The 19,326-nt window shown below is 37.0% G+C and overlaps 1 protein-coding gene across 1 annotated transcript in view; it reads right to left on the bottom strand.

Moving 5' to 3' along the window:
• SEMA3A (semaphorin 3A) overlaps positions 1–19,326 on the bottom strand; it is a gene marked incomplete at its 3' end in the record, with an annotated part of 166,621 nt that overhangs the window by 49,807 nt on the left and 97,488 nt on the right. The window contains exons 5-6 of the mRNA XM_080638137.1: positions 12,874–12,967; positions 6,726–6,845 (exon numbers count right to left, since the gene is read on the bottom strand). Coding sequence (XP_080494263.1) covers positions 6,726–6,845; positions 12,874–12,967 — 214 coding nt within the window. The remainder of the gene's footprint in view (positions 1–6,725; positions 6,846–12,873; positions 12,968–19,326) is intronic.

The following is a 19,326-nucleotide window of genomic DNA, read 5'->3' as shown; positions in this document are numbered from 1 at the left end:
GCACTGAACTTCCCCATTATTTTTGATCTTACATGCTCTATAAAGAAAATTATGGTATGAATTGGAACTAAGCATGGCTTCTAATCTACACCGCCAGCTATTAGTTTTTGGTGTGCATAATAAGGCTGACCAAGTGAAAGCCCATAAATGAGCCCACGGTTAACCATGTAATATACACATATCCTTAGTCAGGTGCTCCTGGACTAATTTGTATCCTAACTTTCCCAAGCATATTGTGGCTATAGCTCAGACCGATATATTAATTGATGTAAATCTTTTTGCCCCAGGTCATATTCTCTAGAGTATCAGGATGTCTTAAAAATGTGCAGTCAAGACAGAGGAATGTCCTCTTCCACTTCATATTTCCTACTCACTTTTTTCACTCTAGCCTCAAAGCTTATCTTTTGGCTACTTTTACTAGTATTTCATACCAAAAAGCAACAAAATCTTATCCACAGCACTAAAAGTTAATGAAAAAAAAACCCCTAATCCTAGTCTGAGGGAAGAGGTGAGGGAGACAGCATGAGAGAAGGAGAGAGGTCTATTTCCTAGAAGGATGGAAGATTAGAATTTTTCTGGTTGTCTTTACCCACCATCTTTGTGATCTTCCCCACGTCTAGAGGAACTGTAAAACACATTCTCTAATTGTTGCTTGGTCTTTGATTTCTGAATCAAGTGCTTCTCTTAGTTTGTATAAAGATACAGGGAGCAGATGAGGCAAACGGTTCAAATGCATGAGTATTTTCTGATCAAGTATTCAGCTGGACTTATGGCTTCCTGAGTTGTAGACATTTCAAGATTATGAAAGTATAAATGTCAAGTAATACAAAAGCATGTAGAGAAAAGACTTGTTAGATTGCAATAAGAGCAATTTAAAATTCATATTTAATCTCTCAAATTTGGATCTACAGACTTAAGGGAGGAAAAAAAACCCAATAAACTTGCAAATTGAGTCTGTATGCCATTCTGTTCACATTATTATGCCACTGTCACTATAGTTTCTGAGTACTTCCTAGCACTGTGTTAGGTGACATTAGCATTTGTCACACATGGAATTTATCACTATGAAATTATTTATTACTATTCTTAGAATAGAGATAATGGGAATGGAGGTGGGAGGGTAAACTGAGTGAGAAATGAGACTTGCATATATGGATGTGTTTTTGTTCCTGTAAGGGTTGGAGTTGTTCATGACTGTATAAGCAGTGGTGGGAAAGTGCGGAACTTGGTCCACACTACAGCCTGCATGATAGGAGATATCAGTTGACTAATTTGGTTCAAATATAGAAATGCATATTTTAAATGCAAGAGGTTCTTGCCAGGAAAAAAACACCAAAAGAACAACAACAAAAACCACACACACGCGCTCACACACACGCACTCACACAGAGAACACCTTTCACTGTTTGCACTGGTAAGGTTGTTTAAATATGCCCTTGTAAATTTATGGGAATGCAGATCTGGAAGAAAGACTATTTAGTTTACTGTTTGTAGTCCCTTGCGATGTCAGACAAGTGTGCTATCTCACAACACATAGATGTTATCTAAGTTCCTCTCAAAAACCAGCTAAGCTGACTCACTGTTTATTTCTATTGGGCAGCTTTTTCTAATTTCATTCCCACCATGGTTTAAGACTTCTAATTTGAAGCCTACCTATATTCATATGCAGGTCATACCCCTTTTTTATATATATATTCTTTATTTAAATAGCTTTTTTTTTGCTGGAAATTTATTATATTTCCTTTCTCAAAAAATGTCTTAGATGCACTTTATGAATGGATGGCTGGGCCCTGTCAATACTGGCAGTTCAGTCATTTTCCATCTGCTTACCTTTGGTGGCATATATTTCAGTACCTTCTGTATATTTGGATTGGGAATGAGTAAAAGGCGAGCTGGAAAGTGGGAAACTAGGAAGGCATTCAGAGATAAGGAAATGGCCAAAGAAGAGGGACAAAGAAGAGGGGGGTATCAGTGGGAAAAGAGTTTAGTGTAGGTGTACAAAGACAAGCTACAGATTCAGAGATGCAGCAAATGAACACATTCAATACATTTTATTAGAAAGGTAAAAATCTTATAAAGTAGCTGCAGTCTTGTCTTTCTCTTGCCATACTTTTTTCTACTGTGCAATACATATATATTCAAAATTACGTGTGTATGTTGCCAGCGCTGGGACATCCTACAAATTGCCATAAGCGGAAACAACACAAAATGATCGCTAAAGCTCTGTATGAATGCCAGGAGAGTATCAAGTCCATGTTTCCTGCCTTGGAGCCAGTGGAATTTAAGAGGGCATTTTCCTTTTTATTGAACAGTCGCTCAGCTTCTATAACTCTCAACTGTTTATGTAACCGTAAAGATTATCAAGGACAATAACTCCAGGGGACTAAGTGCAGCTACTACCTCACTTTAAAAATTAAGCCATGGAAAGTATGCTAAAATGATATCATAGAGCTGCTTTAAACCCATAAAAAACAAGGAAATTCCAAGCCAAGGGTGGAAATCCAGACTGACAGTCTCTTTTGACCCCAGGTCTAGTAAAGAGGGCAAGCAAGGCCAGTATGCCCTCACTTTTCTGTGGTGCAGACCAGAGTCATAATACTATCTTAATGCAGCTTTCTGTGATTTCATTTCCTTTCAAATCTTCTGCAGCCCAACTGTGTTTTGCTTTTAAAATAAATGTTTATGGTTATTCATTTTGCAAAATGCTAACAATTTAAGGCCAGATCCCCTGTACTCAAGTCAGGGAACATGAGAGTGGCTCCAAGCTTTCCTTCCACTCCCCTAACCTTCAGCTCGAAAGCTGCCTTCAGTACATTGCTTTTGTATTGCTTAGCATTTGCTTTGGTACACTGCACTGCCATTTTTGCCTCCTTGCCTCCAGTCATGCCCTCAGCCCTTGCATAAATGCTGCCATGGATGGTGTACAGCAAACACTATGTTTAGTTCACCAGGGAACTCCCTGGTACCAAGGTAAGCTGTTCCGACCTGCTCAGGCCTCCTACTCATCTTTTTTATTGCTGAAGCAGCTCATACAAGCAGGACCTGATCTACGCTTTCTTGAACTAACACTAGCTTCTGATGGCTCTAAACTATAAGAAGCAATGGTACATTTAAAGGGAAACGGTTTTTTTGCCTATGGGCAAGATTCTGGAAGATATACGTGTAACATCAAAGCCATTGCTTGTTTATAGTAAAGCTGGGCAGGAGATATTTTTTCTATTTCAGGATTATTTTTTTTTCTGAGAGTTCAGAACTATTCTTGACCCTCAGTGGGACCAGCTAAAACTGTCAAAGCTTTTTCTGCAGAGAAATTCCACGCACTTACCAGAGGAGCCAATAACGTCCAACATGAGCATGTACACGGCTTATAACAAAGTGCACGATTCAGTCTGGGGCACTGAACTGCAGCTTTTTGTACCCAAAATGACCCCAGAGCGCCAAATCATTTTACTATGTTTTTGCAAATGCCTCCATGTCACATCTGGCCAACTCTGTATCAATAATTAAATATACACTGCAACAGTGACTGATGTATGGTTCCCTACCTTCTAGATGAATGCCCCAACTACACCGCTATAGAATCAGTCTCACTTGCTTTATTTGGCATGGTGACTGTTTAATTATTTATACTAAATGAAATGTCTTTAGAAGCCTGTGAGTATTTAATATCTTTAAAAGACTTAAGTCTTTAAGAGCTGCTGGTCAGCACCTTCCCTTGGGTTGGGCACAGTTCAAAGCCCTCTTCCTAGCAAAATTTAACTCCTTACAGGATGTGGAGCATCTCCAAAAAGTGACTGTGTGATTTTTATAGGAACTCTGTGTTCATACTTAACTCCAAAAGACTTTCTTGAAGAATGTTGTCCTTCTGTTAAGCCAGTTCACAATGATATTTAAATTCCGGGAAAAGTTTGTAAGCTCTTCGTGTGTAACTGTCTTCTCCTTTCCATTTTTGGTACCAAACAGCTGTGTTTTCTGCACCCTGTCATCTCTGACCTCAGTCTTAGTATGAAGTAAACATTAGCAAGGACTTACAGCTGGATGTCTCACCGCCTAGCTATTAAACTCCATGGGGATGAGGATTTCTCTTTCTAAGTTTGATCAGAACTACTGTTTCTATCCAGCTTTCAGTTTATGTCCATTAGAATAGAGTTTTTTAACCTGAGGCTAAGAACACTTTAGAAAGCAACAAGAAAAGCAAACCCACCACTACATAGCAATTTATGTCTTTCTTTAATAAAAATTGTAAAAAGGTCTGCAAACTTAACTGTTCAAAACCAGTTTATACAGATCTTTAAGAGAGCAGAGTAGACCTCATCCTTCAGTGAGAGCTTGTTTCATTAGAAGTATATCCATTTTAAATACATCCAAACACAAAGCTTCTTTCTTTTATAATTATATTTAAAAGAGACAAATGACAAAAGAAAACAAAATAAAATTGAAGGACTGTCATGTCTGCAGAGTTTCAAACTGAAACAATTATCATTTTTGGATTTCCCTGTTAGATGCTGAAATTAAAAGTACTGTGTGGAAAGGCTGCCAGGATCTTATCACTGGGAAATTTACAGTAATGGCTTAGATCCTTTAATAGGAACATTATAGTGCAGACTTTAATACAACCTTTCCATATTAGGAAGGTAAACTTATTAAGTTGCAATAGAGAGATTTAAAAGACGTACTTAAGGATCATTCTCTATTAAATTATAGACAAGAGTAATTTCTAAAGGCCTCAGTTTGATTCTTACATATTTTTTTTTTTTTAAGTTACCATGAAACTTACCATACAGGCATATAGTGTAAGAACTACACTAAGAACTGAAAAACATTTTCACCCTGTGCTATGATAAATACTGCCATTCTACTTTTATGGACAATACTTAAGTTCTAGAAAGCTTGAGGTTCGTCAGCTCATTATGTGAAAGTGTCTTCTTCATCTGGAGCACAAAGCAGTTGTGGTTTCTGCAAGCCTGTCAGATGTAACATTAGTGCTTATTTGGGAAAAGCAGTTCTCACATTTAGTGCTGAAAGACTGATAACCGAATCCACAAAGGAATGACACATTTTCAGCGATGAAGTACAGGGGCTCTGGACAATGGCTGTGCTTTCCCACTGCATAAATCCTCCTGACTCAGCTGTCATTGTGCACATCTACTGCACAAAAGCAGATTTTGCTTGCGTGATTGGACTTTACATCATGACTATCGTAACAAAAGTGGGTGTTGTGTTATCTTCAACATATTATTACTCTACCAGGTACCAAGATAGACTGGTATGTCTGACTCCTGCACTTTCCTGTCTCCTGAAGTCCAGAAATCTTTTCTATTATAATAAAATAAGCCAATTAACAAGATTTCTGGATTACTGTGCAAGCACAGACTGTAAAACTGAAATGTGATATACCTGAATCTGTTCTTGCAGAAGATTTATACAGCTTGTCTTATTAAAATAAAGATTCATGCAATTTGTCATATACACATTTATTTGATACATATAACCAATGCATATGTCATATAGACAGTTGTTAATCCAACCTTCAAAAGAACTTTGTGGTTTTAATAATGAGTCAGAGATTGGTTTTGTTAAGAGTTGTATATACAGGTAATATTATAACAAGTATGATATTAGAAATTCCTGACTGTAGCTAATAAGAAACCATGTTGCTAAAACATATTCTGCTCTTTTACATTAAAAAATTGTGGGAACACTGCACTAAATTGCAAAACCAAATAAGAAAATGTGGACGTCGGCACAGACATAAATAATGTGGCTAAGAGTGGAAAGTATATGAGACCAAAAACAGGAGTGCAGATGCAAGCCGCATATACAGGAAAAGTGGCTAGATAACTGTTCAAAAAGTAAAATCCAAATTAACGTGAAGTAACTACATTTAGTATTGCTGGCTTACTTAAATTGAATGTCAGTATTTCAGATGATGAAATCTCATTTCCAAAGTGCACATATCCTTGTACAGCTAAAGCCAAGTGTAATTCCATTTAAGCAATTGGAATGTTGACTTCAGTAGAACTTGGACAGAGTACACAGATGCATCTTAAAGAATTTTGGTACATGAAGCCAAAACCGTATTTTCTTTGACGTTATCCCTCTCTCTCCATACACGCAAACAAAGAACTACAGGCCTCTTTAGTAATATCAATAGGAAAACATAACCTATTTTGCCTTGTAAACTACTGAATATTTTGAAACCCAATAGTTTGGAATGCCCAGGACCCCTTTCACTTGTTACAAACTATTGACAACTTTGACCTGCTCAAGAAGCTCTATTGATTCTCTTTCTTCTTCACTTTGGTGGCCAGTGTTTTTGACTCAATCTAGTCAAAATTTAAAGCCTGTGCAAGGCACGGTCCTGCCTAAGGCTCTGTAGCTACTTTGTGTTGACGTGTGACTGATGCCTGCACAAGCCTTGAGCTTCTGTCCAACTTGCACCCTACACCAATCTGCTCCTGTAGCATGACGGCATTAGCCATAGTGCCTCTGTATGTTTTAAATTTAATCACACTCCACAAATCTCAATGTAATTAAAAAAAAAAAAAAAAAAGGCTTCTTTATAAATCACTTTTATCACTTTTGATTCATTTAAATGGTTTAAGACAAAATTCTGCTCTGAATAAAAGAGGGTTGTATATGTCACAGATGTGGCTGGAAGGAAGATGTGTGCTAGTCTTTAATGGCTAGATGAATGTAACCAGATAAATGTACATTTTACATACCATTTAGCCACCGGGAGTCATGCTGCTCTGTTCTGATTGGATGATGATGCCCCAGAGTACGGAAAATGGCAAAGTCCCTGCCCATGAAGTCTGCCGCTGTGCCAGAGTACAGCTCTCCATCTGTGGGAGGATGTAATTGTAAGCAACATTTCTTAATTTTCCAGTCATGGCAAGTCAGAGAAAGCTGTCAGTCCTATGTTTATATTACACTAACAGGGATAATGAGAAAATTACAAAGCAATAATGCAATGTGTTGTTATTGAAAATACATTATTAGACCCACTTTCTCACTGCAGAGCTTAACTGTAACCTTTCTAATGAGCTGTTAGTACAGGCAGTTCTCAAAAATATCTTTGGATTCTTAGGTTGGAACAGTGACTGCCTATATACCTGTCCCTGGCAGACAGTAGCATGCAGCACCCCAAAAACCTACCTAACTGTGAAGTTCTCCTGTTTTGAACAGGAGTTTAGACTGGAGACCTCCAGAGGTTCCTACTAGGTTTTCGTGACTGTGTTGGGAATTGGAGAGTCCAGCTCATTCACTCTTGGTTCAGAAAGTCCTCAAGTCCCTTCAATTTTTCATATAGAAACTGTCATTTGGTGGGGTTTTGCTTATTTCCTTTTTCTTTTTTTTTTTAACCTAAGCAAGCAGATCAGTATCTTCTACAGGAAAGACAGAACATGCCTTTCTCCTTTGGCCACCTTTTTAACTGTGATACTGTCAAAGGGCAAAAGCTAAGGGAGAGAATAAATGAGATCATTCCCTGCTACTTTGACCCCACGCATATCACAGTGGACAAGTGAATTAAAAATTGCCCTCTGATACTCTGCCCATAAATGGCACATATATAGCCTAGCTGGAGATCAGACTCATAATATAAGAGTCCCAGTGTGGCTCTCCTCAGCCAGCTAGAAGTATAATGGTGGAGACAGTCTAAATTCAAAGGACTGAACAAAGTTAAGTACCTGCCACCTGGTAAGGAAAATAAGTACATAGCAATTGAACCCACAGAAAAACAACCAGGGATCAAAGCACAACACACATCTTTCTGGCATTCTTGTAGAGCTTGTGCATAAAATTACTCTGAATTCAAAATGTGAAAAATGCATTTTTTAGGACTGTGCCCTTTTACACCTGTATTTGAAATAAGATACCCTACCCTATACTTACAACATGGAATTAAAAAGTATTATTCCTTCCAACTACTGTTTTCAAGCTACCCATCTTAAATGGGTCTCCTGTGGAAAAAAGAAACGTGTTTGAGGATAAAATAACTCTTTCAGCTAAGGTAATAAATTTTTCATGGTCATGATGAACTCTACCATGGCCTCATTTTGAAACACACTTTAGGAACAAGTTTATTATTTTCATGGCAATTTTAGGTATTTTCATGGTGGGGCAACCAGATCCAAGCATGCCTATTGGATATCACTGGCATTTTTTTTCCCAGAACACTGATACCATGAAATTGTCAGTTGAATCTACAGTGGCTCTGTACCATATGGTAGTCATGAAAGTCACGAAGAGTGAAAATGTGACAGTGGAAAAGCATGGAATTGAATGTTCACAGCAGAGATTAGAAGCAAATAGACCAGTCGTGCCCAGCAGGAGGTGTAATCAGAAGTGAAACAGAACAGCATATCATTAATTAACGATTTATCATTCCTCTGTCATTTTCAACTTTTTTTGAAGGGGAGACAATCACTTAATTATAGTGATTATTATGTACAGGGTATGAAGCTGAGATTTTAAAGAACATAAAACCTTTTTACATGTGAAAAAGGCTTTGATGCTATGCTTAACCTTTCTTGAACCTTATCTTCATTTTCTTGTCTTACAGTCCCTAGTGAGTTCTGATAAACCAATATAAATCAAAGGGGGAAAGAAAAAAAAAACAATAAGCCATATTTTGCTTCCTAGTTATCATCAGATCCAAAAGTCAATCAGGAAAGTAAAAAATTCTATATTTAACACTGTATCATTAAAGTTAAAACAAATATAGCTCAAAATTACATACTTGCAGTATTTAGGGGGTTTTGGTGCCTCAGCTTCTAACTCAATATATAAACACTACCAAAAGTAACAAATCTTCAGTTCAACCCAAAACTTTTTCATGCTACTAGGCTTTTGTGGCTGACGTTCTTTCATCAGCAACGATAAAGTAAATGTTTTGCCTATAACAGGCTTCAGCATGTTCCAAAGGGGGAAGGATCTGTAGGAAATTAAATGACCTTTCTCTGCTTTCTACTACAGCCCCTCCAAGATCCAGTACACCTAGACCAATGCGTGCTCCTAAAGGAGCATGTTGGTATGGATGGAACATATGGATGCAAACAGAAATACATATATTGACTTTACTAAATAAAGAGGCAGCAATTAAAACCCATAGCAATGCTTTGTGGAGAGGAACCATTTTTCCCTATACTGTACATAAGCAGCATGGAACTGTGAATACCTCCCCAACTTCGTTAGATAAAAAGATGTTAAAAGAAGTATATATTTATTTGATGATTGTTTCTATTCAGCTTTTAAAGAAGATTGCATTCTTAAACAAGATTAAAAAATGGAGAGTAGAGAAGTGTATGCTTCATTTTGGAAAGAAATATGAAAGTTGAATGGATGGGGAATATAGGCAAAACCAAGCTCTGAATGACCCAATTCATTTTACTGGTAAAAGGGTTCCCAAATGAAATCTGTTGTCCTTGGTTAGTAGGTTTATTCACTAAAGTTTTCAGACATACATAGTCTGAAAACTACTATGTCTGAAAACTACTATGTATGTCTGGTTTGACTTCACTCCTTTAAAAGTCAGCAACTAAAACTTCCCAGAAAGTGGAATAACTCTAAAACCCTGAACCTCATGTACACTTGGTAGCTAATTTCTACTTCCTTGGTAAGAAGCCGCTGCGTTTCAGATCATGTTCATATGTATTCGGGAGTATTAAGGCACATAAAATGATTAAAAAAAAAAAAAAAAGAAAAAAAAAGTAACTTAAAAATATTAGTGAATTAGTGAGACACAGGAACATAAATAGCTTTAAGGATTCTGGATCATCAGAGCTTTTGAAAATCCCAAGGGGTCAGCATAAGAGGACAATGCTGTCTCCTTCTCTGATTATTTTTTTAAAGTTATCCCAATATTATTGCTTTAGAGTATAATTTTCAGTGATGTTTTCTCCTGTGATTACATTCTATGAGAATCATGCTGCCTCTCATTTTCCTCCTGCCCTGGAATACATGCTTGCGGTGCTGAGGGACTGCTTAGTCTCAACATTTTCATGCATAAGCCCGCTCAAGTGGAGATTGTTTAGTTAGCAGCACATAGACAAGAATAGCTGAATGAGGCCTTACATTACTAGGAACTAGTTATATCATGTTCCTTAGCTAGCATTTACTTTAGAGTAGAGCAGCAGTAATGAATAACTCTTTAAAAATAATGAAAAATTTTGCAGGTGGATGGAACAAGGAATGTATACTGGGAAAATACTGGAATAATCTAATAATGATAAATTGTTGGTTTTGGTTTTTTTTCCCAAAAAATGATAATTATTTTTTTAAGAGAGTGGGAAAATTGAAGATCCATTTTATGCTTATAAGAGTTTATTTCAGCTGAAATATAAAATAGGAAGCCTGAGCACTAATGGCTATTAAAGATCTTAAGTTACTTTTTGCAAATTAGTGCTTTGCCCAAATTCCAGCTTCGGTAATCACATTTCATTTACTTAATATTACCTTCTAGTTATGGAGTCAAGAACATAGTCTTCTTTCACACTTTGCAAAATCTGCTTAGTGTTTCTGATGAAGAACAGAGGTTATTTTTCCCTCCTGTATTTAACCACATAAATTACTCTTACTTCTCAGCCTTCTTTTAACTTCCTCATATTTATATTGTGTTACTAATTATAACATTTCATTTTAATGAGTGCTGGGTAATTGTTTTACACCGTTGCCTTCTTGAGCGTAAAATAAGCCATGGTTGCTTGCGAGGACTGCTTCTGGCACACGAGGGGCCAGGAGTATCTGAAATATCATTCAGCTTGGGAGGTGGGAAGAAGCAGTCCATCCACATTCTTCCTGGTGTGAGGCCTTTGTGGTCAAGAAGCTCCTCTGACCTTCATGGCCCTATTGACTGCTTCAAACCAGTGCTGCCTACTTCAGAGAGTAGTTGGACCAAATTTCTCCATGCAGTCACTGCTTTGCTGGTTCATTCTCTGTGCCTCATCTATTTTGGGGAGAGGGAATTACTTTGCCTTGGGTCCTCATTTTACAATAAAATTTATGCTTTTTTGGCAAAGACAAGAGCAAGTCTTTGTGAAGCAGTGGTGAATCTGGTGTACACTTTCTGAAACACCAGAACCTCTGCAGGATTGAAGTAAATGCAACACTACAATCAGTAACACCAGATGACTGTGGAGCAGCTATAAGGAGGAAGAGAAGAAAGGGTGTTCGTGTTCAGGATGCAGAATGCTGATTTTAGCTTCACCCTGACTTTTGTGTAAGTCAGTCACTGAAGCAGAAATTAGTCACTGGCTTTGAATGTTGAATTTGTACCATTTTTTATACTGCTAATACACTGATGGTTCTAATTGAAGCCTGATTCAAAACAAAATATCACACTCAGTCTACTGTTTATTAGGATGAAAAATACATGGAGTGAAAATCATAGTGATATGAAGTGGACTCAATAAAGCAAAGATGTTTTAGAGACATGAAATCTAAGCCAAAGGAAATAAGATAATCATATTTGTGCCGGACTGAGTGAAAAAAAAGGAAAAAAAAAAGGAATGTGAAAAACCAGACGCTATTGACTTTGTACAGTTGCATACCAGGTACACCATGTAATACTGGCTTGTCATCATACTCTTTCTTTATTGTATATTAAAGTAAATAGTAAAGCTGTTCCTTTGAGAGTAGCTCTGCCACAAATTCAAGTCGCTCCAGGCACAAATTTATACACTGGCCTTTTTCACACACATTTTTATCCTTTTTGTTTGTACTGGGCACAAGTTAGAGCACGATGTGGATGTCTTTCCTGTTTTTCCTGTTAAAAAGTACATGTCTCCAGGGTAGCTCATCACCTTCGAAGACCAGGAAATGAGGCACTCTTAGGACTAAACTTTTGTTTCTATTTTGAATAGCTTAATTTTTAAATGCAATGTAAATATAATAAGTATAGTTGGTAAGCAATACCCTAGACTAGCAATCTGATAAAGTCCTGAAGAAACCAAGTGTCTGGTTATGTTTCATTTCCCAAAGACTTCTGAGATAAGAGAATCTGCTATTTTCTGAAAAAGCCCTGCTTGATTTGAAGTTGTAATAAAATGCCAGAAAGTTACATGTGAAGGATAAAGTGGCTACACCTGGGAAGAGTCACTACAGAAGGAAGAATCTACTTGTTTCACTTAATTTCTTCTCATAAATCATCTTTTTGCCTTTTATTGTTGAGGAAAAAGAAGAACAATGAACAAAATTAAATCAATTAAGTAAGTTAAATCAATTAGATAAATTCAATCAACTGGATTAGGTCAATTAGATTGACACAGTCCAGGTGCTCTATTCTTACATATTCCATGAAGTATTACTAATTCAGAAATATCTAATTTATTGAAATCCCTTTGTTCGCCAGGAGTTTAATTGTATTCACTGTCAGATGGATCTCTTTCAGCTGAAACATCATTTTAAGGCCTAGACATGTAGCTGCTTGTATATCTCCAGCTCAGATGCAGGTACAGTTGGATGACAGACCTTCCTTGGCAGCAAAACTGATGTAAGAAATTACTTATTCCTGCTCTGACTTTGCTCTCAGCTACATTGGTACAATTGTCAGTGTGGCCAGCCTGTAAACTGGGCCATTAAAATACCTCCAGAGTCATTTAGCTCTAAGTTCTGAGGAAAAACACAGCAGAATCAAGGTCTTAGAGGGGTAGAAAGCAGCTCTTGTGATAACTGAATCTTGGTTTACACACACCTTGTTTCTCAAGACACCTAGGTCAACTATATTAAAAGTGAAACCAGAATTACTTCAGCCTGGAAAAAAAGTGCATAAAGCAAAATCCTATCAAGGATAAGGACAGAAAAAAAAAGCAGAAAACTAGCAATTATTTACAGTGAATGCATATCTCATTGAACTTATATTGTGGCACCTACCTACTAAAAGAGAAGCTGTCAGCAGTTTAGGATCATAAGGGCTTTTCCCTCGGCCATTTTCAAAATGGGAATCTTCCATTCTAAAAATGTTGTCCTGTGGGGTAGAAATAAAGAAAAAGCAACATTATTTGATGGTAGAACACTAAAAATAAGTTGAACTAAACAGAGTGAAGTATATATGATTCATACTGGGTTTTGTGGCTTCAGGGAAGTAAAATTACACAAGGTGAGGATTCGGCAAAACTGCCCACCTCCTAATCAGTATTGTGCTGAAGGCTAGTCAAAAGCACAAATACACATGCACAGCTTGTGTCTCATCTATTCTACTTCACATATAATTTATATGGTATAATTGAATTCCTTTTGCTTTCACCGAGAATGCTTCTGAGTAATAGTAACTGAAGAAGCTGGAATTTGAAACTTTTGTCTGAAAAAAGATAAAACCCATTTTTCATTGACTATACTTTTCTGAAAGATCTTGTAAGTATAGATTAGCACATAATACAATGCTAAAGTCTGCTTTCCTAACCTGAGCCTGTTTCACACATCCTCAAATTCAATTTTAACTATATTAGGAGAAGTTTGTTGGGACCTCAGTACTATGCAACAAAACTTTTAAAATATACGAGTTCAGGGCAAAGCATATAGGGATATAAACTGAGATTAAAAAGGGCCTCAGCCAACACTAAGTCAAATCAAGGTAAGTAAATCCAAAGCAATTGGCTTTTCAGTACATTTAATTACTTTAATTTTAACTGGGGGACCAAATCTGCCAATCAATTTGAATAGTGTGTTTATCTTACATTTTGCACTAAGGGTAAAACCAGAAGAATAGATGCTTTTTGCACAGTAGACTTACATTCACAGAAAACTTGTGGAGGCCACACTGAAACCAGAAATTTCCAATTCCCATCTGCACTTCGGTTAACTTGTATTAACACCTAATTAGGTCAAGTTGCTCCAAAGCTGGTACAGCTCCTACCCCTCTAACAATTTCTCTGGTTACTTAGGCCTTTGTACCCAGTTCTCAGCTGCTTATAGTAAAAAATTCTCTATGAGGTGGATGCTGTGTTTCTTCCTTTAACCAGTATTTGCAGGACAAAATAACAAGCTTTAACAGCAAATAGAGTTTGATACAGCTTCTTTTTTTCTTATTGGCATAGCAGAAATCACTCATCTGTTTTAAGAAGATAAACAAGAAATAAGTTTCAGAACATATATCTAAATTATTTGTATTGATAGTAGAAACCAACTAAGATGTTGCAATGCTTTTCCCTATTAGTTTCATAACATATCAGTTCTTTACCTCGATTCCCAAGTCCCTACATTTCTTAATTCTTCCCACAGATGAGAAATCTCCCATTTCTTTTCTCATCATTCCTTTCCTAAAAGACATAATCATAGAGCTGTTGGCTGGAAGGGCTTTCTAGATATTAAGTCCAGGAGGACTTGAAAAAAAAACTATTGTCAGCATATGGTATTGTCAGTTTTGATTTTGTCTTGCCAACTCATGAGAACCTACAGTAATGGAAGCTATATAACCTTTCCAGGCAGCTTCCATTGCCTCTTTGCGAAGCATTTCTTTTTCTAAACAGCCAAGGAACAACTTGTGACATTTTGTCCTTATTGTAACATCTGCAATGACGACAAAGAGTGTATGTCTTTTCTTAACTACCCTTCAAGGAGTTATAGTCTATTCCTAAGCTCATTCAGCTTCACTTCTCCAGACTAAGTCTTAGGCTAGAACTTCATAAAGCTTAACTAGAGTGTCAACTCAGAGCCTTACATTTTCTTGTGCTCGCAAGTAAAAGTCTCAAAATTGCACACAATACTTTCAGTCTCAAGGGCAATGCTCAAGTGCTCGGTGCTTGAGACTTTGCACTCCAGAATGCTGTGGACGATGCAAAACAGTATCAACAACTCAAATTTTATTCAGCAATTGCTTTGGTAATGTTTATTTAGTGAGAAGATTGTTCAGACAAATAACTGATGTTTTTCTCAGGAGCAGTGAATTCAAGTAAGTATTTGGAAGCAGTGCTCTCCCTGCATCCTGCCTTCCTCATCTTGCTCATCCATACTGAATCCAGGCATGGGCTAGGCCAGTGACCAAACATACTTCCAAATGGTATTATTTTAAACTTATTGAGTTGATGTTTCTGCGAGTCACAGGCTACAGTTTTTCTTACAGGCTTGTTTAATTACATCATGCAAGAACATAACTGTGTGTGCATGTTACATATTTCCGAAGGAACATCAGAAGAACTTCACATTTCACTACATTTACTGGAGAAAAAGGTGAAGGGAAAATGGATAGCAGGATTGTCTATCTGGAGGGGCTACTGCACTGTAAGATAAAAAGTTTGGATGCAGCTTTGTGAAGTCTGATCCCAGAATTCAAGCTCAGTCTCCTAAGGTATATTCTTGTAGATGTAGCCTGCCTGATTATGTTTATACAGTCATTCTGTATCTGTAATATCTATTTTCTTCCTTTCTTTCCTCTTATCTTTCTTTCTATTTCTTAATAGTCCAGACACATTCCTTGCTTCTATCCAATTTTATGACTTTGCTCCTTCTAACCAGAAATGAATAAATAATGAAAAAGAAAACAGTTTTTGAAATTCTGCTGCAGGGTCCATATCTACAACTTGCACAATAAATAAAAGCAGTAAATTGAGGAGAATGTTTGACCTTAACTACAATAATAGAAAATGGCATTAATGCTACTAGCCATTTATGGAAAATGTTATTATCAATCTACATTTTCTTGGGATTCCTTCTTAGTAGATGATAATTGCTCAACCCGCACACCAATGGATATTTGATAAGGCTATAAAGTCAGTGGCATGACAGTTAAAGCAGAATATATTCTGAAGATAATCCCATGTGTCATTATAAGACAAATAGGAAACAGATGTGGAAAGTGATTTGGTATAGGAAGGATCTGATTTTTGACTGTACTCTTCTGGTTTATGTCACTGTAACTCTACTGATATCAGTGTGTAGCAGGTAAGAAAGAGTGGAGTACTGGGTCAGTGTAAATCAGAGATGATCTACCCTTCTCTTTGTGTTTGTGGAATAAAACATTAAAAGAAAGAGGCATGACAGGGAAATCCCACAGTGTTTTTGTATTTCAGTTAAAATGCAATGTAGAGACATGTACTATCAGTTTCTGAATGTATGGGCAAGTAATAATGACAATAAATACATCACTGCTAAGTGCCAAATCAATGTATCATGGGTAGTCTGAAGCCCCAAGGAGTTTTGATAAACGTAATACAGGAAGTCTAACCTGTCACAATATGGCAACTTGCCCAAATAGCTTTTTGGATACTAAAATCAAACTGTTTCTATCTACATACGAACAATAAGTACAGGCAACAAAGGAATAAACTCTTCTCTACGTACTTTCCCACCCCCATTTTAAAAGCCTAGGAAGCAATATGACTAATGATAAGTACTTGATCGTACTTGTAACTGATCTGTGGTGTTTGCACCCAAATTCTGCCCTGAGATGCCATAACAGCAAAAGATGAGTTGAGAAGTCAAATTCAATATTTGAGGGTAAAACTTCATCTCTTCTTTTTTCTAAAAGGTGTGTATGATCGTTTTTCAGAGACTTAGCCTCCTCATCAAACTGGAAACTCAGGCTATGTTCCTGGTGTTATAAGTCCTGTCCACGTAACTTTCAGCTGAAAACCTGTGTGAAGGCAGTAGTGAGAGTGAGAACAGCTCCTGGGTAATGACTCAGCACCAAAATCAATCTGCTTGGAGAAAACAAAGACCAAGGCTCTGTTGGAGACTTAGGGGAACTATTGACTGTGTGAGTCTTCTTTTGTACAGTACAGACAAGAGCTTTTAGCTAGAAAGAATCCACATTATTTGTTCTCAGAAAAAAATCTGATCAGTTTATAATGTTGCTGCTTCTTGGGTTTTGGAGTTAATTGAATGCAAAGACTGATACTGAAGTGAGTCAGCAAATACCTTAGTCATAAATAGCAATTCATATTAAAGCAAGCTTGCCAGAAGGGAGGAAATTTTCTGGAAATGCAAAGAGAAAGAAAAAAATATTCCAAGAAAGGCCTTTGTATCTCACCAATGAGTCCAATTATCCAAACCCCTTCTTTAGTTGCACTGATGGCCCAAAGGGACATTAGAATGTACTTCAAACCTCTATAAGAATGCTTGTTGCCAAAAACCTTGCTGTAGATTGTTTTATTTAGTTGGTGTGGGTTATTAAACTCTAGGTTTGTATGTCATGGATGCTCCTCTAAATCCATAATAAAATTAGATTATTTAGATCTTGAAATGCCACAAACTCATAATAAAAACAACTGACTCGGCTTATGGTACAGCATATATTGTTTCACCTAGTAAATGCTTTGGGTGGTAGGAGATTATGCTTTTGGCTCCATAAAACACATGCTTTTCTTGTAGCACATAGCATGATAAATGACAAGATTCTGTCAGAAAGAACTACAGTTCAGACCTGGAAATGAACATGAAAGTTACTGTGATTCCCATTCTCTAGGCTGATGATCTGCCATTTCACAGCCTCAGAGATTCACTTTCAAACAGCTGAAAAAATGCCCTGTATCGTGATATTGAGAGGTGACAAGACATTGCTATTTGACAGAACTTATTAAGTATCTTGCTATTGAATAGCTTCAGTCAGCCACTGTACCAAAATGTTATATATATAAACACATATATATCAACTGTATACCCATATACATCTATATGTATATATACCCAGTATGAACACTTTTAAAACCATTTTTTGTACCTCTGTCAGCAGCTAGCCCATACAGAACTGTTTCAACAAAACAAGAATGACAAAAGCATACAGTAGTTGTTTTGGCACAAAAAACCCCAACCCAAACCAAACCAACAATCTTGCTTCCCAGTTTAGTGAGAAAACTTGTGAGCAAACCTGTGGTTAGTGGGAATGCTAATCTACCAGAATGGACAGCACTGGCTGAGTTTCAGGGTGATTTTGTTTCTGTGAAACTTTTCCAGCCACTCACACAGAAGCCATCTCAGAATTGCAGACTCTAATGCAGCAAAACCACTGCCAGTCAATAATGAATCAATGCAGTGCAAGAAAATTAGCTGAAGAGGCTGTGTTGATGGAGTGTGTACAGCTACTAAGAAGGTATTACCGGTTTAATTTATAAGGCGCAGAAGATGTAGAGGGGCTTGACAGCAGTGATGCTCCCCAGCTGCTCTAGTGCAATTGAAGGAACTTATATCCTTACTCTAGTAACCCTCAAACCATAAATAGGAAGAAACATATCTCCTGGAAGCGTATCTTCCAGGGGCTAGCTGACTTGCCACAACAAGCTGCTGAACAGTAATGTGGGATGGTCCAGAAACATCCAGGATTCTGAGGAAATATCACATCCTTTGATGTTAACATTACCCTTGCTGTTTTCACAGACTTTGTTGTGTTAAATGAAGCATTTTAAAAGACAAATAGACAAAAGGAAAAAAAAAACCAAAACCCTAACAAACCAAACAAAAAGAACCAAAACAAAACAACCACCCGAAAACCCAGAAAAAATAACCCCAAAATATTGCCGGAGTGCCTGGAGTATGACAATACACTAGGAAGGAGCATTCATTTGGAGGACTTTAAAGCCAATAGTGGTGTCTCTTAACTGAGTCAAAGTTGCTAGCATTGAAATATTGTGTTCTCTGTATTTTTCAGTGTTGATAAGAACAAAAAGAAAAGCCCCACTTCCCACTCAGAGAAAAACTTTCAGACTTGCTAAGGTTTAGCTTTATCCTTTCTACATGAACGGATTAATTGGGCTGACTAAATTTGCTGCCCTAGTTATAGGCAGCAGAAAGCAACAGGTTCCTCTGAATGACAAGTCAGACTACCTCAGAACTGCAGTTCCCAAGGGCAAGATCTCTCTTCAGGCTGCAGAGGCACCTTCATATGAATTTAGGTCTGAGCTAAGAGTCTTTCTGAAATGAACACTGCTGAGGCAGCTGATTAAAGACACCTGACCTTGAAAACAGATGCTGATGGTTTGGGTGTCTGGCTATTTGTCTTTTTTTTTTTTTCTCCCCTCCCATTTAATAGTTCCAGTGAATTTCTGATTTTTATTTTGCCCAATACAACCTTCTGTGGATATATTTTATGACGATATCAAGCATATTTCACAGAACCTTTTAAGTACATTTCACTCTATGAGAAATGATTTATTTATGAATTGTGTTACTTTTCAAGAATAATTTTAAGTTGAACAACTGTGCAGGATATAGCAATGTTGTTATTGTTATTATATTTCCTATTTCACACTTAATCTATTGAGTCATGAAAACTGTTAAATATGAGGACTTTGGTTTCAGGTTTGGGAATCATGCTGTTATGGAACTTTTAATAAGAAACTTTTATTAAATTCATCCCTATGGAATGCTTTATTTAAAAAAAAAAAAAAAAAAGCA

The sequence above is a fragment of the Psittacula echo genome (assembly GCF_963264785.1).
Source record: "Psittacula echo genome assembly, chromosome: 1".
Classification (NCBI taxonomy): Eukaryota; Metazoa; Chordata; class Aves; order Psittaciformes; family Psittacidae; genus Psittacula; species Psittacula echo.
Note: the sequence above shows the minus strand (reverse complement) of the source record. Positions and strands in the feature narration are given on the sequence as shown.